Source organism: Rhododendron vialii, chromosome 7a (assembly GCF_030253575.1).
Source record: "Rhododendron vialii isolate Sample 1 chromosome 7a, ASM3025357v1".
Classification (NCBI taxonomy): domain Eukaryota; kingdom Viridiplantae; phylum Streptophyta; class Magnoliopsida; order Ericales; family Ericaceae; genus Rhododendron; species Rhododendron vialii.
Window position 1 is genome coordinate 7953505 of NC_080563.1, and position 18779 is coordinate 7972283.

The following is an 18779-nucleotide window of genomic DNA, read 5'->3' on the forward strand; positions in this document are numbered from 1 at the left end:
ATCAAATTTGAAAAAGATAGACTTTGTGGTCCTTGCCAACAAGGAAAACAAACCAAGGTTTCTTTTAAGTCCAAAAATGTTGTTTCAACTACTAGACCTTTGCAATTACTTCATATGGATTTGTTTGGACCAACTCGCTCTCCAAGTCTTTGTGGAAACTATTATTGTCTTGTTGTTGTTGATGATTTCTCTAGATATACATGGGTGATGTTCCTAGCTCATAAGAATGAGGCTTATCCTAATTTCACTAAACTTTGTAGAAGAGTTCAAAATGAAAAAGGCTTTGTTATTTCTAACATTCGTACGGATCATGGAAAAGAACTTGACAATTCTTTATATGAAAAGTTTTGTGATGAACATGGTATTGGTCATAACTTTTCCGTACCTCGTACTCCTCAACAAAATGGAGTAGTAGAGAGAAAAAATCGTACTCTGGAAGAAATGGCCCGCACTATGCTTTGTGAAAACTCTTTGCCAAAATATTTTTGGGCGGAAGCCGTTAATACCTCATGCTATATTTTGAATCGAGTTTTAATTAGGCCTATCCTCAAGAAAACTCCTTATGAGCTTTGGAATGGTAGAATACCCAACATTAATTACTTTCATGCCTTCGGTTGTAAATGTTATGTATTAAACAATGGAAAAGATAACTTGGGTAAATTTGATTCAAAATCGGATGAAGGCATCTTTATTGGTTACTCTCTTACTAGCAAAGCATATAGAATTTATAATAAGCGCACTAATCTTGTTGAAGAATCTATTCACGTTTCCTTTGATGAATCTAATCCTTGTGCTACTAAGGATGTTGTTGATAATGATGACTTAGAAATTACACATGAGATTCATGACTTGAAAATTCAAGAAAAAGTTGATGGTGATACTCAAGTAGAAAGCTCTCAAATCAAAGAAGATGAAGTTATTAATCAACCTCAAGATGCCATGGGAGACAACCAAGATCTTTCCAAGGATTGGAGATTCGTGCAAAACCATCCAAAGGACTTGATTCTTGGAGAAGTTTCGAAAGGGGTAACCACTCGCTCGTCTCATAGAAATTTTTGTGAAAATCAAGCTTTTGTTTCTCAAATTGAGCCTAAAAACTTTCCGGAAGCTCAAGATGATGAAAATTGGATTTTGGCCATGCAAGATGAGTTAAATCAATTTGAAAGGAATAAAGTTTGGGCATTAGTACCTAAGCCTCTTGATCACACTATTATAGGTACTAAATGGGTTTTTCGTAACAAGCTAGATGAATCCGGAAATATTGTTAGGAATAAAGCTAGACTTGTTGCTCAAGGTTATAATCAAGAAGAAGGTATTGATTTTGAAGAAACTTTTGCACCGGTAGCTAGATTAGAGGCTATTCGCATATTACTTGCCTTTGCATCTTTCAAAAATTTCAAGCTTTATCAAATGGATGTGAAAAGTGCATTTTTGAATGGGTTCATAAATGAGGAAGTTTATGTCAAACAACCTCCCGGCTTTGAAGATCATGTATACCCCGATCATGTTTTTAAACTCTCAAAAGCTTTATATGGTTTGAAGCAAGCACCACGTGCATGGTATGATAGACTTAGTTCATTCTTGCTTGACAATGGCTTTACTCGTGGAAAAATTGATACTACTCTTTTCATTAAAGCCAAAGGTAAAGATATGCTCATTATTCAAATATATGTTGATGATATTGTCTTTGGTGCCACTAATGATAATATGTGCAAAGAGTTTGCTAAGTGTATGCAAGGTGAATTTGAAATGAGTATGATAGGGGAGCTTAACTTCTTCCTCGGACTTCAAATCAAGCAAACTAATGAGGGGATCCTAATCAACCAAGCCAAGTATGCGAAAGAACTTATTAAGAAGTTTGGCATGGAAGGATCAAAGCCAACGAGCACACCAATGAGCACATCAACTAAGCTAGACAAAGATGAGAATGGTAAGGCCGTCAATGAAAAGATGTATCGAGGTATGATCGGCTCATTGCTTTATCTCACTGCAAGTAGACCGGATATAATGTTTAGTGTTTGCATGTGTGCTAGATTTCAATCATGTCCTAAAGAATCGCATTTAAAAGCTATTAAACGTATCTTTAAATATGTTGGCGGTTCTCATGACTTAGGATTGTTTTATCCACGTGGAGTTGCATTTGATTTAATTGGTTATTCAGATGCGGATTTTGGAGGTTTCAAAGTTGATCGTAAAAGTACAAGTGGGACTTGCCAATTTCTAGGGCACTCTCTAGTGTCTTGGCATAGCAAGAAACAAAATTCCGTAGCTCTATCTACCGCCGAGGCGGAATATGTAGCGGCCGGAAGTTGTTGTGCCCAAATATTGTGGATCAAACAACAAATGGAGGATTTCAATTTGCAATATGATCATATTCCTATTAAATGTGATAATACTAGTGCAATTAGCTTAACCAAGAATCCGATTCAACATTCTCGAACAAAACATATTGAAATTAGACATCATTTTATAAGAGATCATGTTCAAAAAGGGGATATTGAACTTAACTTTATTAGTACCGACAAGCAATTGGCGGACATTTTCACAAAACCCCTTGGTGAAGAACAATTTTGTTTCATTCGACGAGAACTCGGCATGTCTAATCATTTATGAAAAAGTTGTGTTCTTGATGTCAAAAGTTTTTTTTGGATTCAATGTTGAGTTGATTGAATTCGTAAATATCATACTTGATGGAGAGTACAAATGATCTTGATAAAGAAATCACCCTCCAAACATTTTATCATATGATTCATTTTCCTGTGTTTGGTATGCAGAAAAACAGTTTTATGGTCTTTAATGCTACTCCTCTTAAACGTTTTCTGGACTTAACCTGCATTTGTCAGTGTAGAGACCCGTATTTTATTTCCATAATTCTTTATGTTTTATTAAGGCATGAGTTGTGATATAAAATGGAGAATGAGTTCGGATGTCGAATGTGCTAGAATTTAGAAGTTCGGGATGCAAGTGTAATATGCATGGGTGTATAAGTGAAGGTGTGTGTAGGGGATAATTCTCCCCCACATATATTTCTTTTCTTTTCCGGGCAGACACACACACGTTTCTCTCTCTCTACTCCCTCGACCGACTCTCTCTCTTTCTCACCTCTCCTCCAAACTTCTCTCTTCGATTTCATCGCCTTAGAATGAGATTTCGGAAAAATCCCAAGTACTAAAGTTGTTCTACGCGACGAGATCTTCCTATTGATCGAAGAAGAATCATGATCGGAGCACTTTGAGGTTTCCTCCATGTTCGGGCTTGCTTCTAACCCTCGAGGTAGGGATCTCCTACCTTCTTTACATGTTTAAGTGTTGGTTAGATGTACAAGAATCAAGTTTGATCATTTATTTTGAGTCTTGAACAAATCTGTTATATGCTGATAATTTCGTGGGTTTTGGAAATCTGTCTTTTGGGAGCCCTCTGCTAGAAATCACTGGCATTTGTCTTGATTAAGACCTCAAGGGGCGGGTCAGGGTCGTGACAGTCAGTCGGATGTCCAAGCGGATGTCCAACCGGACAACCGTGAGGTTGAGACTTATTCAAGCTTTTGCGTTGCTAACTCTGATTTATTAAGTCTGTTACACTTAGTTTGTATGAACTTCATGGCTTAGTGCTTAAATTGTCTCTTATATACTTCGCCGATATGAATTTCTTGTCTCTAAGCTTGCAGGGATAATCATTCTCGGTAATACCCCTCGCATTCTTTAAAAAGCTCTCTTTTAGGGGGAGCATGTATTAAGGGGACACAACAATAAACACCCGAACACAATTTTCTTCCCCTATTCTTGTCCTATTCGGCGCCGCATCCCCTATCCTATCTCTATTCGGTGCCGCATCCCCTATTATCTCTCTTTCGGCGCAGCAATTCAATCAATTCGGCGCACCATTTCAAACAATTCGGCAATCTCATACTCTATAAATTCAACAACACTCTCTCTATCTCTTCATCTATCTATCTTTCCTTCTCTCTCGGCCTAAATCTCTCATCAAGCAATGGCAAACATACCGCAAGGGTTACCGTTTGAGTTTTACGAAAGAGATGCCGAACGAGCAGAGTTCAGGTTGTTTATCCAAACCATTTGGATGCAACTCTTTATCTTCATTCTGCTGTGTGCGTTACTTACAATGAGAATACCACCATGGTTCGGGTGGAATGTAAATGTGGATACTCTGTGGTATTGGATTGGCATTGTAGCTGCCGTTGTAGCAGCCATTATTCGAGAATACGAAAATCAAGGACGCCAAGCTCTCAATGTACGAAGATAGAGTGCTACAGGGCAAGAGCGGCATGGTGCTGGAACCATGGCCCTATTGTTTTTCTCTTTTTAGTTTTTTTTTATGATGTCACAGGGGGAGAAAAAGCCAAGTTTTAATTGATCTATCTTGCCATTTTGGGCAAATTTAAAAAATTGCTTGCTATGATCTGATGATTATTGCTATTACTCGTTGATCGTAGATAACTGCTTTGGTGCATGTATTAAGGGGGAGATTGGCATAACTCCTACTTGAATAAAAACTATCATTTTGTGTCATCATCAAAAAGGGGGAGATTGTTGAAAAATGTATGCATTATAATTTGTGAAAATTTATATGCATCTCTATTAATTATTTTGATGATTAATTCAATGATATTTTTATTCGGCAAATACAAAATTATCGAAAAGTCGATTCCCGAATTAAATATTTTCGTGACCTTGAAATATAGCATAAAGTCTCTTGGATTCATGATTTATATTTACAAAGACTTTATTGAGCTCAATACATGCTTTAACGGTTTATTTAGATGAAATTGTGAGCCACAGGTTGACGAACCGGCTGACAAGCCGGCTGTCTGAACAGAAAGCTGTGACAACCGGACGACCACCCGGATGACCACTCTATCAAACGGCTAGTTTCAAACGGCTAGTTTCCAACGGCTAGTTTCAAACGGCTAGTTTCCAACGGCTAGTTTCCAACGGCTAGTTTCAAACGGCTAGTTTCCAACGGCTAGTTTCCAACGGCTAGGAAGCATATGGATGGCTATATAAGGCATCAAGAACTCATTAATGAGCACATACACAAGCTACAACATTCCATATTATTGCAAGAGCAAATTCTCAAAAGATCAAAGCCAAAAATTCTCATTGTTCTTCCACTTTCATATTATTCTTGAGAGAAAATTTGTACAAGTCGTGAGCGATAATTTTCATACCTTCTTCACATACTTGTATTTCCTAAGTGAGTGTTTGAGTCAAACACTTGAAAGCTTAGAAGACCAAATTCGGGTTGGAATTTGGGTGTTATTGTTTTTGAGAAGTTTTCGGAGAAAATTCTTGCGGTTGTGCTAGCTCCTCGGGAAAGCTAGAGGCATTCGGTTCTTGTAAGCACCCGCAAGACTTACAAGTTGTAATCTTTTAAAGATTAGTCTAACCTTCAAGTAATTGCTTGAGGAGAAGTGGAGTAGGGCCGGACCGTGGACAAATCCGGACCGAACCACTATAAACGGGTTCTATCTCTCTATCTCTCTATTTTGATTGCATACTTATTGTTTGCATATATTGTTAGAGATAAATTTTTATTGGTAATTATTACTAGCAATCCTATTCACCCCCCCTCTAGGTTGCATAATTTGGGTAACAAATTTGTTTATCCAATTTGTCCATGTTATAGAACTTGTGAATCTAAATAATTATGTAAAATTTTAAGTTGATTGGATACCTAGTGATACTTTATCGGAGAAGATATGTTTCAGAAAAAAATGAAAAAAATTGAGCTGGGCACATTACAAGGACTAAAAAATAACTAAAGGTGGATTTGAGATACACGCTTCTGGTATTGAATGTACTTCGCGTCTTCAATTTGCAAAGTCCCTTAATGAAGGCTTCTCTTTCGTTTTTGGCAATTTTCTAACTTAATTTGGAATCACTTTGATGATCCGATTCGTTTATATTATAGAAATTGTCAATTAAAATAATTATGTACAATATCAAGTCAATCGAACACTTGGTATTTAATCGGAGAACATATATTTTGAAAAAATAAGAAAGAAAGTGAGCTGTGCACACTCGATTACAACTCGAAAGACTTTTTCCCTCGAAGGCTTTTGGAGTAGTCCGTTACAACCGTTGCAAATCCAAGTCCACCTTCACCGCCGCCGATCCGAGTTCCTATCACTGAGTCAGCCAGTAGTCGGTAGAGGTGTGTTCGCGACTCGGGCGCGATCGGAGCTGGTGAACTCATCCACACGGCTAAACCCATTGTCTCTCACCCTTCTCTCTCTCTACAACAACCGGTGTTTGCTGTTTGTGTGCCTCAGAAGTCTCAGAAACAATCTAATGTACAAAGTGTGGTTGTTGCATCTGACTCAATTTCTATTGGCGTATAATACTACAATCTAATAGCTGTGCGTGTTTTGATTTTGTATGGCTTACGGTATTAGAAACTGATGCAAGGTATATGCCCCCCAGGTGTTTGACATTTGGCTTCTGAAGGAAGTCGTTTTTCGGCCTATGGTTTTGTAAAGCCTTGATTCGAAAGTAAGCAGCACGATCGGGATCAATAGCTTTGAGCCATTCTTTCAACTGAAGTTTTCCGGGCAATTGAGATTCATATGACTTGGAACTTCACGGGTGGTGGATGAGAAAGTTTTGGTTGATCCAACCATGCTTATCCGAAGCTTATCATTGAGTAACATGAAGCTTAAGTTGAGGCAAAAAGGAAAAGAGTTCAGAATGACACGAGCTTAAAATAGTAATGCCCTTATTTTCTCCTATAATAATGTTGTATTTTCTCTTACTAAGCTAACACACACTCTGTCTGTTTCGGCCGAAAATTTCTGGGGTTTGGTGCGGCGGAAAACAAAAATCAACGGAAGTTGTTTCTGTGGTAAACAGAAAATGTGGTGGTGTTTCTTTTTTTGGCGTTCAAAAAAAGAAAATGAGTTGCTTTTGATGAGAATCATTTTCCAGGCCGGCACCACTACCACAACACAGTACTGCCTCCACCTCTCAATGACAACCACCATACCGCCACCCACCACTGCTCCTGCTACCACCAACTCCCGTCACTACCACCATCACTACCCTAATCACAAGCACCATTGTTCGCAGGGTGCAGCCAACCACGAGAAACCGTTGGTTTTTGAGAAAACCTTTTGCTGAAACTAATAGAGCATCTGTGTAAAGATAGCATCACACTTCCCCCAAGTGTTTAGCGATGGTCATAAAAGAAAATGGCTAAACAATCCTTTTTATCTTCCCTTCTTACATACGTGCTCTAAACAATCCATTTTTATTTATTTTGTGGAGATGCCAATATTGATTTCCTCACTCCAGTTACAAATTATCCCATTTATGGCCCAATGCTTTTTGTATCCTCTTACAATGCTGGTTTGATTTATCCAAAGCTTGTGCTAACTTTCTCACATCTCTTAGATTTTTTGCGGCCCTTCAGCTAATACATTTATGGCACCAATTATTTGAAGTCTAACATGATGAATTTTCGGATTTCAGTGCTCTCAACCTGCTCTAAGGATGTGTTCAATTGGATGATCAAAATATGTTTACGTGCGTGTGTATTTGAGTCATTAGCTTTCAAGTCTTGTAGTGATAGAACTATTTAGATCAAATTATCCACATTGTCTCTACATGCCTTTGTTTCTGTCGTTCTTCCTACTTTCCTTCCCATAATACTCTCATTTGTTAATCCTCCTCCATTTATTTGGTATCATTTTCGAAGATTCGGCAGAACTTTTAGCTACTAGACTCGTATTTCATAATGGAGTTTCTGAATTATGCGTTGGTGCAAAGCCTTTTGGTGTATAGAAAGTTCGAGTATAATTTTTTATCAGTTTTTTGTGTTTATGAAATCATTACTATGACTGGTTTGGTGGGCTGGTTTTACCTGCGATATCCCCATGTGTCCTCCGTTTAAAGTGGGGGTGAAAACCTCATTAAGCTCTTCATTTTCTGGACCAACTATGATATGAGCACACCATGAAACAAGAAGACAATGTATGTGTTTATTTCTAGTGGTGAAGCATTGGTTCAATGTGTTTATTCCTAGAGGATATTGAAATGGCCAGGAGCAAGTGTCAGGTGATTCGATAATAGAATCTGACTCAATGCCCTTATCAAACAAATTGAGCAATGGCTGGCTACTCTAGATTTGGATAGAATGTTTATGGGAGACTTAGCCAAATGTTTGTTTTTATTCCCTCAAAGATGTCAACCATTTACATTAACCATGTTTAACCCAAGGCAAAACTTTCCTTTTTCTGGGCTATGCTCTCCAATGTACCCAAAAGAAAATTCTTAGCATGCAAAAATTCCAGTGTGACCACGTAGCTGCCCAATAATGTATGGTCACGTAATCACTTTGTCAATGTGTATATATGCATTGATGTTCTCGTCATATAACTCGTACCGAAATATTTCATTTTTTCGCATCATTTCTTTCTCTATCTTTTCACTTCCCTTTTTTTTTTCCTTAGTTTTTGGCTTTCGTTCTGCAAATTCAAGCTCAAAAAGCACAAGCTTACAATTATCAGTTTTGTACCTTCTCACATGTCCAACATCAGCAACCAAAAATAGCAAGCAAACGAACCAATGAACAACTAACCATGAATTACATAAATACTGTAGTATTGGTTGAGTATAGTGGACATGACTGGTTGCATAATCAGATGCTAGCAAGACACAAATAAAGAATTTGGGAATATATCTGCTCTGTGGGAAATGAAGATTCAAACACAGCTGCCATTGTAAAAAATGGTTTATGGATTAGACTGGGAAATGGTGCAGCAACTAGTTTTTGGTCTGATTTATGGTTGGCAGAATCTGCTCCTCGTAGCACCCAAGTATTTTGGTTATCGACATTCGACAGGGAATGGATTCTGTCAGTGGTGCTAGGAATCATGTTTATGCTTTGGTTGGACTACGGATTTTGTGAAAGGAAAGGAATTTTGAGAAAGATCGAAGTCTTCCGGAGAACTTGGCACGTGTCTGCGCGCGTGAAAGGATTCTTTTCATCTGTGATTTTCTCTGTGTATGATTTATCTGCTGTGTACTACCAGCACTCGCGGCGGTATCATTTGCTGTGAGAGAAATTTTCAGATATAGAGAAATCTAGCAGTTGAATCTTGTATGGTAGTTGTATTCTTGTACTATCGGTTTCTGGGAATTTTTTTCATTCTCATGTCAGCTTCTTTTTCTACTGAGCCTTCTTGCAGTTATAGAATTTGTGGTCTGGTAGTTGGTGGCGTTATTGAGTTAGTTACAAAGGAATCTTGATGAGTTAGAAGGTGGTTAGCTCAGCTGTGTTGATATATACCTCAAGGTATCTTTCTGTAATGATCATCGTGAAATCAATAAGAATAAAATGAATCACTCTCCAGCTCTTCATTTTTGTATTACACATTTCACGTTTCCTTCAATATATACCTGGGGTTCCCTATTATTAACTTATTTTGGTCAAAATTCGTAACGTTGAAGAGAAAAAGACTCATTAGATCTTACTCAAATCACATGTTTGCATCCCGTGCCGTGTATATGTTAAATAGAATACACATTACTCCTACAGTAATATGCGAACATTAGCTTGCAAATGTCTCTTATGTGTCGTTCATTCTTCAGGTCCATGCGCATATCCATAATAAGAGTTTTTTTTTCTTCTCACAATAATCGTTTTAAAGAGCATTCTTAGTCATTTTACTTGTCTTCTGAATCAAAAGAAGTCTTGGCCTGCTATTTTACTTGCATCACAATAATTGTGTTGCTTTTCGTTGGTTGGGGAGTGGGTGGTTTGCCTTGAGCATAGCACACAGTGATGTGAGTCGATGGTTAGATCCATCTTTAGTCCTGTTGTCTAATCAGAATCGTTTATTTTGTGAAAAATCTCGAGTTAATTGTACCAATCAGTAACTACATCATATTTGTCTTAAAAGATTAATGGCTTGTCTAAACTTTCAAAGTAAATTGAAAGATAAATATGCTCATCTTACATCGTTATCGTTTTTTGATCAACTTGATAGTTTTTGGTGTATGCTATCAACTTGGCGATCCCAAGACGACAAAACGGTTCCAATCAAATCAACAGGACTGGGAGTGAGCCCAGCCGCCTAGACTCATATGCATACCCCAAATCCCTTTGGATTCCTAAACTTTGACAGGCTGTATTTGGGGCCACATTTTGACAGATGCCATTATTGATTAGAGATTGACTTTTATTCACGGAAGAGACGTGAATAAGCAATTTGCAGAGCTGCTCGATCTCAGCCGTCCGTTTCGGTATTGGATGGTTCGGATCTTAAAAAAACTCTTCACTGGAATAGTTTTAACTCTTAGCGCGAAGAGTTTTTTTGAAATCTGGACCGTCCAATACATTTGAAATTGGACGGACACAATTCATCTCTATAAATAACTATTCACGGAAAGCTCCCTGAAATAGATTTTCTCTTTTGAGTACTTGTTCTCTACCGTGAGAAATTTCAAGCATAGGGCCCAATGCTATCTGTCTATACTTTATCAAAGCTGTCCTTCTGGCCGTGACTCGTTAGAGCCCACCACCACCACCACCCACTTGATGCATTGCTCTATTCTGCTTTTATTTCTTGTTTGGAATTCTGCTACTTGTGTCTTTTCTTTGGCTTTTTATTTGAAATAATTATGATTATTAATAAAACCCTTGGCTCAAGTAAATTAAGGACATAAAACAACCATCAACAGGTTATGAGGTTAAACTCAATTAACTTAATTGTAAAATTAAAACCAATCAGGATTTTCACTTAACGTATTACTATCCCCTTTGTTTCTATTTTTTTGAGAGATTTGATTTGCATGCAACAAGTGCTAGCTCTGTCCCACAACATCGAAATGATACCCAAAAAACAGGTGAATAATTGGGCAGATGAATTATTACTATCACAACTGTCATGGACAAAGAAATTCAACATTGAAAGGATTTTCACTTAACATATTACTATCCCCTTTGTTTTTGGTCTCAATCCCTATCTGAGGCTTGAGGCTTGGTTTCGATTGGTTTGGTAACATATAAATTTTTTTTTTTTTCAATTGTGTCGGTTATAAAATCTTGTGGTGCAGAATGCATATTTTAGTAGTGAAGATGGGATAAGGAGTGAAGAATCATTTTTTACCATCAGATAGACAGCAGAATAATCTCAGAGCTCTGGATTAACTTATACCACACCCCCATGTGGAATTCAATAGCCCTCCCCTTACATGGGGTATTAAGTGAGCATTTAGTCTATTTTTTTAAATTCAATCTTACCTTTAGTCCTACGCGACAAAAGTGCAACTAATTAATCGTGGGTACATGTAGCCCCACATGTCTGTGTACAATGGATGCGGGAATGCAATCCCAGCATCAAACATGCCCTTCCTTTCTTCATTTGTCCTGGAATTTCAGAGTAACATAGTAACAGAATACTTGCACTATCCATGTTATAAAAATTCACTTGGGCGAAGATTGTCGGGGTTTCTCTGCAGATTTTGTTGGTGCGAAGATTGTCGGTTGGCGTTGTTTGGTGTTGATGGTGTGTTTTGGCGACCTTAGGGGTGGTGGTGGACCGGTGGTTGGGATGGAGGGTGGGTTCCTTTTCATGGGCTTCTTGGTTTGTTGTCATTTATTTGTGTTGTTGCAAGAATGTTTTGTTTCTGGGATGGCTCGTAGGGTAGTTAGCAGCATAAGATTAGCGGGCAAGTTAGGTGTCGATTGGGATGCATTTCGTTCCTTATGATACTTTGTATTTTCTATCCTTTTAACTTCTGGTTAACAAAACTTTCTTTGCTGTTCAAAAACAAATTTAAAAAAAATCACTTGGGCTTCATTACCAGTAATTTTAGTACTTTTGTTCAAAATTTGTAACAGCAAAGCAAAAAAAGAAGTATCAGATCGTCTCCACAAAAAAACCCTGTTTGTTGCCCTTAACGAGAGATTATTAATTCTGTCAGTTTTTCTCTTTTTGCTCTTGCCAACTCGTTGTTGTCTCTTGGGTTCGGAGTGGGAGATGATTGTTGAGGGAATGAGTGCCAATCTTGTTGAGATGCCGTTTTGCTCCCTGTCCATTTAATCTTTTTGAGAGTGTAGTGTTTAAACTCCTTCGCTTTGCTCCTTAAATGATATATTGTAGCGATGTTCTTAACGTACTCAAAATAATAATAATAATAATAATACAGCACCAAATATGTTTTGAAAATTTTGGAGGACAATCTGATTTGCGCTTCAAAATATTTTTTTTTTTAAAAGGTAAATAATTTGGTAGAGGTAAGTTGGCCACATTTTTCAGGCAGAATAAAAAGAAAAGAAGAAAAGGTAGTTTCATTTTGGAGGTCACATCACATTCAGCCTATCTTAGACTTTTTCAATTAAAATACTCCATTTGTTGACTCTAAAACAAGGGGCCGTGTATTCTGGTCTTTTCCCTAAAATAAACTTCATTCAAGGCGATAAACCAGGCTAAGCATCCCTTCTTTTGCATCTCAGTATACTTCTCTCTCTGTATCTCACAACTTTCTTTTCACATAACGAACAATGGCTATTGCGGAAATCTTTCTCGCTGCTTTCATCCAAGTGGTATTTGAGAAATTGGCTTCACGTGATTTGTTGAACTTTGCACGGAGGGAGCGGATTGATGATCTGCTGACGAGATGGAGCAGAATGTTGGGAGAAATCGATGCCGTGCTTGCAGATGCCGAAGAGAAGCAAATGAGGACAGATCAAAGGGCTATCAAAATGTGGCTGGAGGATCTCGAAGACTTCGCTTATGATCTGGATGACATACTTGACGAGTTCTCCACTGAAGCTTTGCGACGACATGTGTTGAAAGAGTCTCAAGCTAGCACCAGCAAGGTACGTGCCCTCATACCTACTTGTTGTACGCGTTTCAATCCAACCACCATAGCTTTTGCTTCTAGAATGAGGTCCAAGATGGACGAGATCACAAAGAGGTTGAAGGATCTCTTTGACCGAAGAATCGGGCTTGGCTTGCAAATTGTTGGTGCAGGGCACCCTACTAGACCTACACAAAGGCCACCCACTTCATCTTTCATACACGAACCTCGTTTGTATGGTAGAGATGGGGATCAAAAGGTGATAATAGAGTTCCTTCTAAGCGATCAATCAAATAATGGAAAATTTGATGTTGTTCCGATAGTGGGTATGGGTGGGGTTGGGAAGACCACGCTCGCTCAAATGGTCTACAACAACGAAATGGTTAAGAAACATTTTGAGATTAAAGCGTGGGTATCTGTCTCTGAAGGGTACTTTGACATTATGGGACTGACAAAAGCGATTCTTGAGTCTATTACATCTCACACTTGTGATCTTAAAACCTTAGATCAAGTTCAAGATCAATTGAAAAGCGCTTTGGCTGGGAAGAAGTTCTTGATTGTTCTAGATGATGTTTGGGACAAGAACCATGGTGATTGGAGCAAGTTACAGAGTCCTTTCAGTAATGGAGCCTTAGGAAGTAAAGTCATAGTAACAACACGTCTGAGGGATGTTGCATTGACAATGACCGGAACCGATAAATATCATCTCCTGAAGGAACTATCAGAGGATGATTGTTGGTCGGTGTTTGCACAACTTGCATTTCAAAATAGTGGTATAGAAGCAAGTCCAAAATTAGTTTCACTTGGTCGAAAAATTGTGAAAAAATGTCGAGGCTTGCCTTTGGCTGCAAGGACACTCGGTGGCCTTCTACGGTGTAAGTTGAGAGGTGATGAATGGGAAGAAGTATTGAATAGTAAGATGTGGGAGTTATCGGATGAGGAAAGTGACATTCTTCCAGCTTTGAGATTAAGCTACTACCACCTCCCGTCACATTTGAAGAAATGTTTTGGATATTGTTCTATTCTGCCTAAGGATTGCGAATTTGAGGAGAAGGAACTAGTTTTCTGGTGGATGGCAGAAGGCTTAATTCAGAAGCCAAATGGACAAAAACAAATGGAAGATCTTGGACGTGAGTACTTTCGTGAATTGCTATCGAGATCATTTTTTCAACTGTCAAGTAATGGTGGTCCTGAAGTCTCACTATTTGTTATGCATGACCTCATCAATGATTTAGCTCAGTTTGTTGCTAGCAGAATTTGTTTAAGGCTGGGGGAGAACCCCGAAAACAATGAGGATGATAAAAATATCACCAAGGCTCGTCATTCATCCTATATACGTGGCCACCGTGATGGCATAAAAAGGTTTGAGGCCTTTCGAAAAGCCAAAAATGTGCGGTCTTTTTTACCATTTGGATTGAGAGATCGAGATAACATTTCAACATCCTTTTTAACAAGCGATGTTCCCCTCCATTTGTTGCCGAGTCTTAAACGTTTACGCGTGCTTAGCTTGAGAAGATATCGAATCCGTGAACTTCCAGGTTCAATTGGAGATTTGAAACATGTCAGGTTCCTTGACCTTTCATGTGCCTTGATTGCCACATTACCGGAATCAATAAGCACTCTTTACAACCTTCAAACACTGATATTGAGAAACTGTAAAAATCTCAGCAAGTTACCTGCAAACATGAGTAACCTTATTAACTTGCGGCATCTCGATCTTACAGGTGCAGATTCATTACAAGACATGCCACCAAAAATAGGTGAATTGACGTGTCTCCAAACATTATCGAACTTTATTGTCAGCCAAGATGAGGGGTCTACCATAAATGAGTTGAAAAACTTGATTCATCTTAGAGGGACACTTTGCATATCAGGTTTGGAGAATGTGGCGGATGTTTTGGATGCTAGCATGGCCAACTTAAAGGATAAACTAGGCTTAGATGTCCTGTTGATGAAATGGAGTAATGTCTCCGATAAGTCTTGCAATGAAACTATTGAATCAAACGTGCTTAACATGCTAAGACCTCACATTAACTTAAAAGAGCTTACCATTATTGGTTACCATGGTCCAGCATTTCCGACTTGGGTGGGAAATTCTTTGTTCTGTAATATGGTATCCTTGAAGTTCAAAAACTGTGAAAATTGCATTTCCTTACCTCCTTTAGGTCAATTACCGTCACTTGAAAATCTTCACATTCAAGGGATGAAAGCAGTAAAGAATATTGGTCCTGAGTTCTATGGGTTGGGCTGCTCAAATCCTTTCCCAACTCTACAGATTTTAACCTTAGAGGACATGCCCGAATGGCAAGACTGGTCTCATTTTGGAGTCGAGGAGAGAGCTCAAGCATTTATTCGCTTGTCAGAGCTCTCCATTAAAAGGTGTCCCAAGCTTTTGGGTAAATTGCCCTTTCATATACCTCGCTTAAAAAAGCTGGAGATTGAAGAGTGCCCACTGTTGGTTTTTGCATGGGCTCCAAGCCCTACAGAGCTGAATCAAGTGAGGAACACGCTTCACTTTGAGGCACTCATCTCTCTGTCTCTCACGCATGTTTTGATTCCGGACTCTTGGAATCCAAAAGTGGGTAATGAAGCAATGTTGGAAAATGCAAGGTATAGCCATCTGAGCTCGTTGATTTCCGTTACAGTTGAAAATATAAAGGGTCTTAGATGCCTACCTGGTTGGTTTCTTCAAGGGCTGACGGGACTCCAAGAACTCTCTATCCGTGGTTGTCAAGAACTCACCTCACTGTGGAAGAATGAGGTGAGACACCGAATCCCTGCCCTCCGATGTTTAAAGATTGAAAAATGCCCTCAACTTATTTCCTTTTGTGAAGAAGATGAAAACAAAGACAATGAAGAAGGGCTACAGCAGCATGAGGAGCTGCCTTACTTAATGATGCTGGAGCATTTGGAAATAAAATCTTGTGAAAAGCTGGAGAGACTACCACAAGAGCTGCACAACCTCAACTATCTTCAAGATCTTATCATCTTCGATTGTCCATGTCTCCTCTCTTTTCCCAAGGAAGGTTTGCCATCTACTCTAACAACACTTCACATTAGGAATTGTGACGCTCTGCTGTCCCTACCAGAGTTGACGATGCTGAATAGTCTTGAGATATTGAAAGTAAGAGGGTGTCCATCGCTCACGTACTTAAGTTGTTCCAAAACTGGGCTACCGCCCACTCTCAAATCTCTACGGCTTAAGAATTGTGGAAATCTGGAGTCAATACTGGCAGAGGAAGGGATGAAAATCCATTGTCCATCTCTTGAATATGTGTCAATCCATGACTGTGAGAGCCTCAAATCCTTGCCGGAGCTGATGCAAAATAATTATGACGGTGGATGTCTCAGGAATCTCAGACAATTGAAGATATATGATTGTGATAATTTGGAATCCATTCCGGAAGGATGGTTCACTGCATCCAATCTAAGGGAATTGCAGATCTACTGGTGCGAAAAACTCAAGGGTCCGTCATACCGTGTCTATAACAACCTCACTTTTCTTCAAAAGCTGTTTGTAGATAATTGCGCTTCAGCTACAGGACTCGTGTCCTGTATTCTGAACAATGCACAATTCACCAACCTCACTGAGCTTGGAATCTTCAATGTTGACATGGGTAATAAGCCCCGATCAGAGTGGGGTTTGCATAGATTGTCCTCCCTCACAACTCTTGTCCTCGGACGGTATGGTGGGGCATCATTTCCACCCGAAGAAAAAGACGGGATGATGCAGTGGTTGCCCCCTTCTCTGACCACCCTGCGTATCAATCGGTTCCCAAATCTGGAGAAGCTCTATTGCAAGGACTTTCACAACGTCCCCTCTCTTGGAGAACTTGAAATCTGGAGTTGCCCCAAACTCACGATCATTACAGAGCTAGGGCAGCTTCCCTCGCTTTCAGAACTGTGGATCTGGAATTGCCCCAATGTCGAATCGTTTTCTGCAGAGGATCAAGCATTCCGTCTACCTCCCTCGCTTTTGCTATTGTATATCTACAGATGTCCTTTACTGGAAGAGAGGTGTGAAAAGAAGAAAGGCCAATATTGGCCCTTCATTTCTCACATCCCTCAAGTCCACATAGACGGCAGACTCCAAGATACTATGCCCCAGGTGCGTTTTACATTAAAAAAAACTAATATCCACTTCTCCTTGTATATATCAAGCCAATGAAGCTATTAATTCCTTTCACTAACTAATAAATCTTATCTCGGTTTTGTTTTTTTCCTGAAAATGTCTTGGCTGATTTGCACAACTGATTCTGGGATATACTACTCCGTAACGTACATTTCATGGTCTACCCACTCCTACCACACGCCACACAGTTCACACTCACGCACACACGCGCCTATATCATCAAATATCGATTTTTAGACACTAATTTTGGTCCTTGATTTGTTGACTAATTTACATTTCAACCCTTTCAAGCATTTTAACACTTTCAATTGTGATAAAATTGGCAAGCGAAGTGAAGTGCAGTTGATGCCTCACTTGTACTCCAATGCACATGGGCAGGGTTCGATTCCTGTAAGCACCCATCCCCTCCCCAAGTCTCCTAGGATAGACTAGATTAGGATTATTTAAAGGACTAATGGAGTATGACAATAAATAGTTCTATGATTTGAAGTTGTATAATTTTTTACATAAGAGCCGAGACCATATTTGCTATCTCATAAATAAAGATACGGTGAGCGTGATTTATAATATATTATAATCAGTAAAATGTTTGATTTTCAATGTCTACATTATAATTTATTTTGGTGCATTAAGGTAAAATTGCAGTCAAAAGTTGTTACGATTATAGGTGTTTTCTTTTATTATTGTAATTCATGACTAGATATGATAGATCAAGAGCTCTCAACTTTATTTTCTTGTATGTTTGCACTACTGCAGTTCTGAGAAATGGAGACTGTGTTATACTTCTTTGGAATGTCAATTCTCAAGTGATACTTTGCAATAAGATGAAGGGACACGGTATTCAATCATACACTCCTAATTTTCTGTGTCCAAAAGTGTGTTATCTGCACGAGCACAAATCGAAACTCTGGCAGAAAGCATGGCCTATTTTTGCATTCTTTCCATGCACAACTCTATCGGATGGCAAACAAGAGCAGTCAAATGGCATCAGACGTTTGGCCTATATTTTGTCTTCAGACGATTTTATAAACTGTGGAGCTGCTGGAGCATCTTTATGCATTTGGTTTTTTATTTTGCTTCTAATTCTTTCAGCAAATATAATGAATCAAGTATTTGACTAGGGTTTATCCAAAGCTTGTGCTAACTTTCTCACATTACTCAAATTTTGTAGCCCTTCTACTGATACATTTGAGGCACCAACCATTTGGAGTTCCGCATGGTGAATTTTCGGGTTGTGGTGCTCTCAAGTCTCAATGTGTTTTCAGAGCACAGGATGTATCCAATTGGACGGTCAAAATATATTTATGTGTGTGCATATTTGCGTCATTAGATTTCAAGTCTTGTAGTGATAGAACTATGAAGGTTAAATTGCTATGTGGTGTCTAAATGCCTTTGATTATGCTGTTCTGTCTACTTTCCTTCCTCCAACACTCTCATTTGTTAATCAAATCGTCCTCCACTTATTTGGTAGTATCATTTCCGATTTTCCGTAAGACTTTTAAGCTACTAGACTCATATTTCATAATATTGTGCTTGAATCGTGCCTTGTTGCTCCGCCTAACCCTGCATATTTACAGAAATTATGTGGATTTTTTTATCAGCTTTTTGTGTTCATTAAAGCTTTACTATTAGTGGTTTAGTGGACTGGTACCACCCATGATTTTCCGAAGTGTCCTCCATTTGAAACGAGGGTGAAAGCCTCATTAAGCTTTACTCATTCTCTTCATTTTCTGGATCAACTATGATACGAGCACACTATGAAACAAGAAGATGATTTATGTATGGTGGTGAAGAATTGGTTTATTGCTTTTATTTCTAGATGA

At 38.8% G+C, this 18779-nt stretch overlaps 2 protein-coding genes and 1 long non-coding RNA gene across 5 annotated transcripts in view; 2 read left to right on the forward strand and 1 right to left on the reverse strand.

Annotated features, from left to right (window-relative positions):
- Positions 1–18779, reverse strand: part of LOC131334762 (uncharacterized) — a 64544-nt gene that overhangs the window by 35883 nt on the left and 9882 nt on the right. The window lies entirely within an intron of this gene.
- Positions 5847–9189, forward strand: LOC131334777 (uncharacterized). The gene is made up of 2 exons (XR_009202276.1): positions 5847–6313; positions 6444–9189. It is a non-coding gene; the product is annotated as an uncharacterized LOC131334777 (long non-coding RNA).
- On the forward strand, positions 12394–18429 carry LOC131334753 (putative disease resistance RPP13-like protein 1). Of its 2 annotated transcripts, XR_009202269.1 has the most exons (3): positions 12400–16932; positions 17713–17793; positions 18128–18429. XR_009202269.1 is itself a non-coding variant. In XM_058369982.1 (2 exons), the coding sequence occupies exons 1-2, from the start codon at positions 12526–12528 to the stop codon at positions 17716–17718; spliced, it is 4413 nt and encodes a 1470-aa protein (XP_058225965.1). In that variant the 5' UTR covers positions 12394–12525; the 3' UTR covers positions 17719–18429. The 2 variants fall into 2 exon arrangements, 1 of the variants encoding a protein (XP_058225965.1); XM_058369982.1 differs by having other exon boundaries at positions 12394–16932; positions 17713–18429.

Excerpts from the sequence above, each read along its gene's own strand:
- LOC131334753 (XM_058369982.1), top strand. The coding sequence starts at position 12,526 with ATGGCTATTGCGGAAATCTTTCTCGCTGCTTTCATCCAAGTGGTATTT.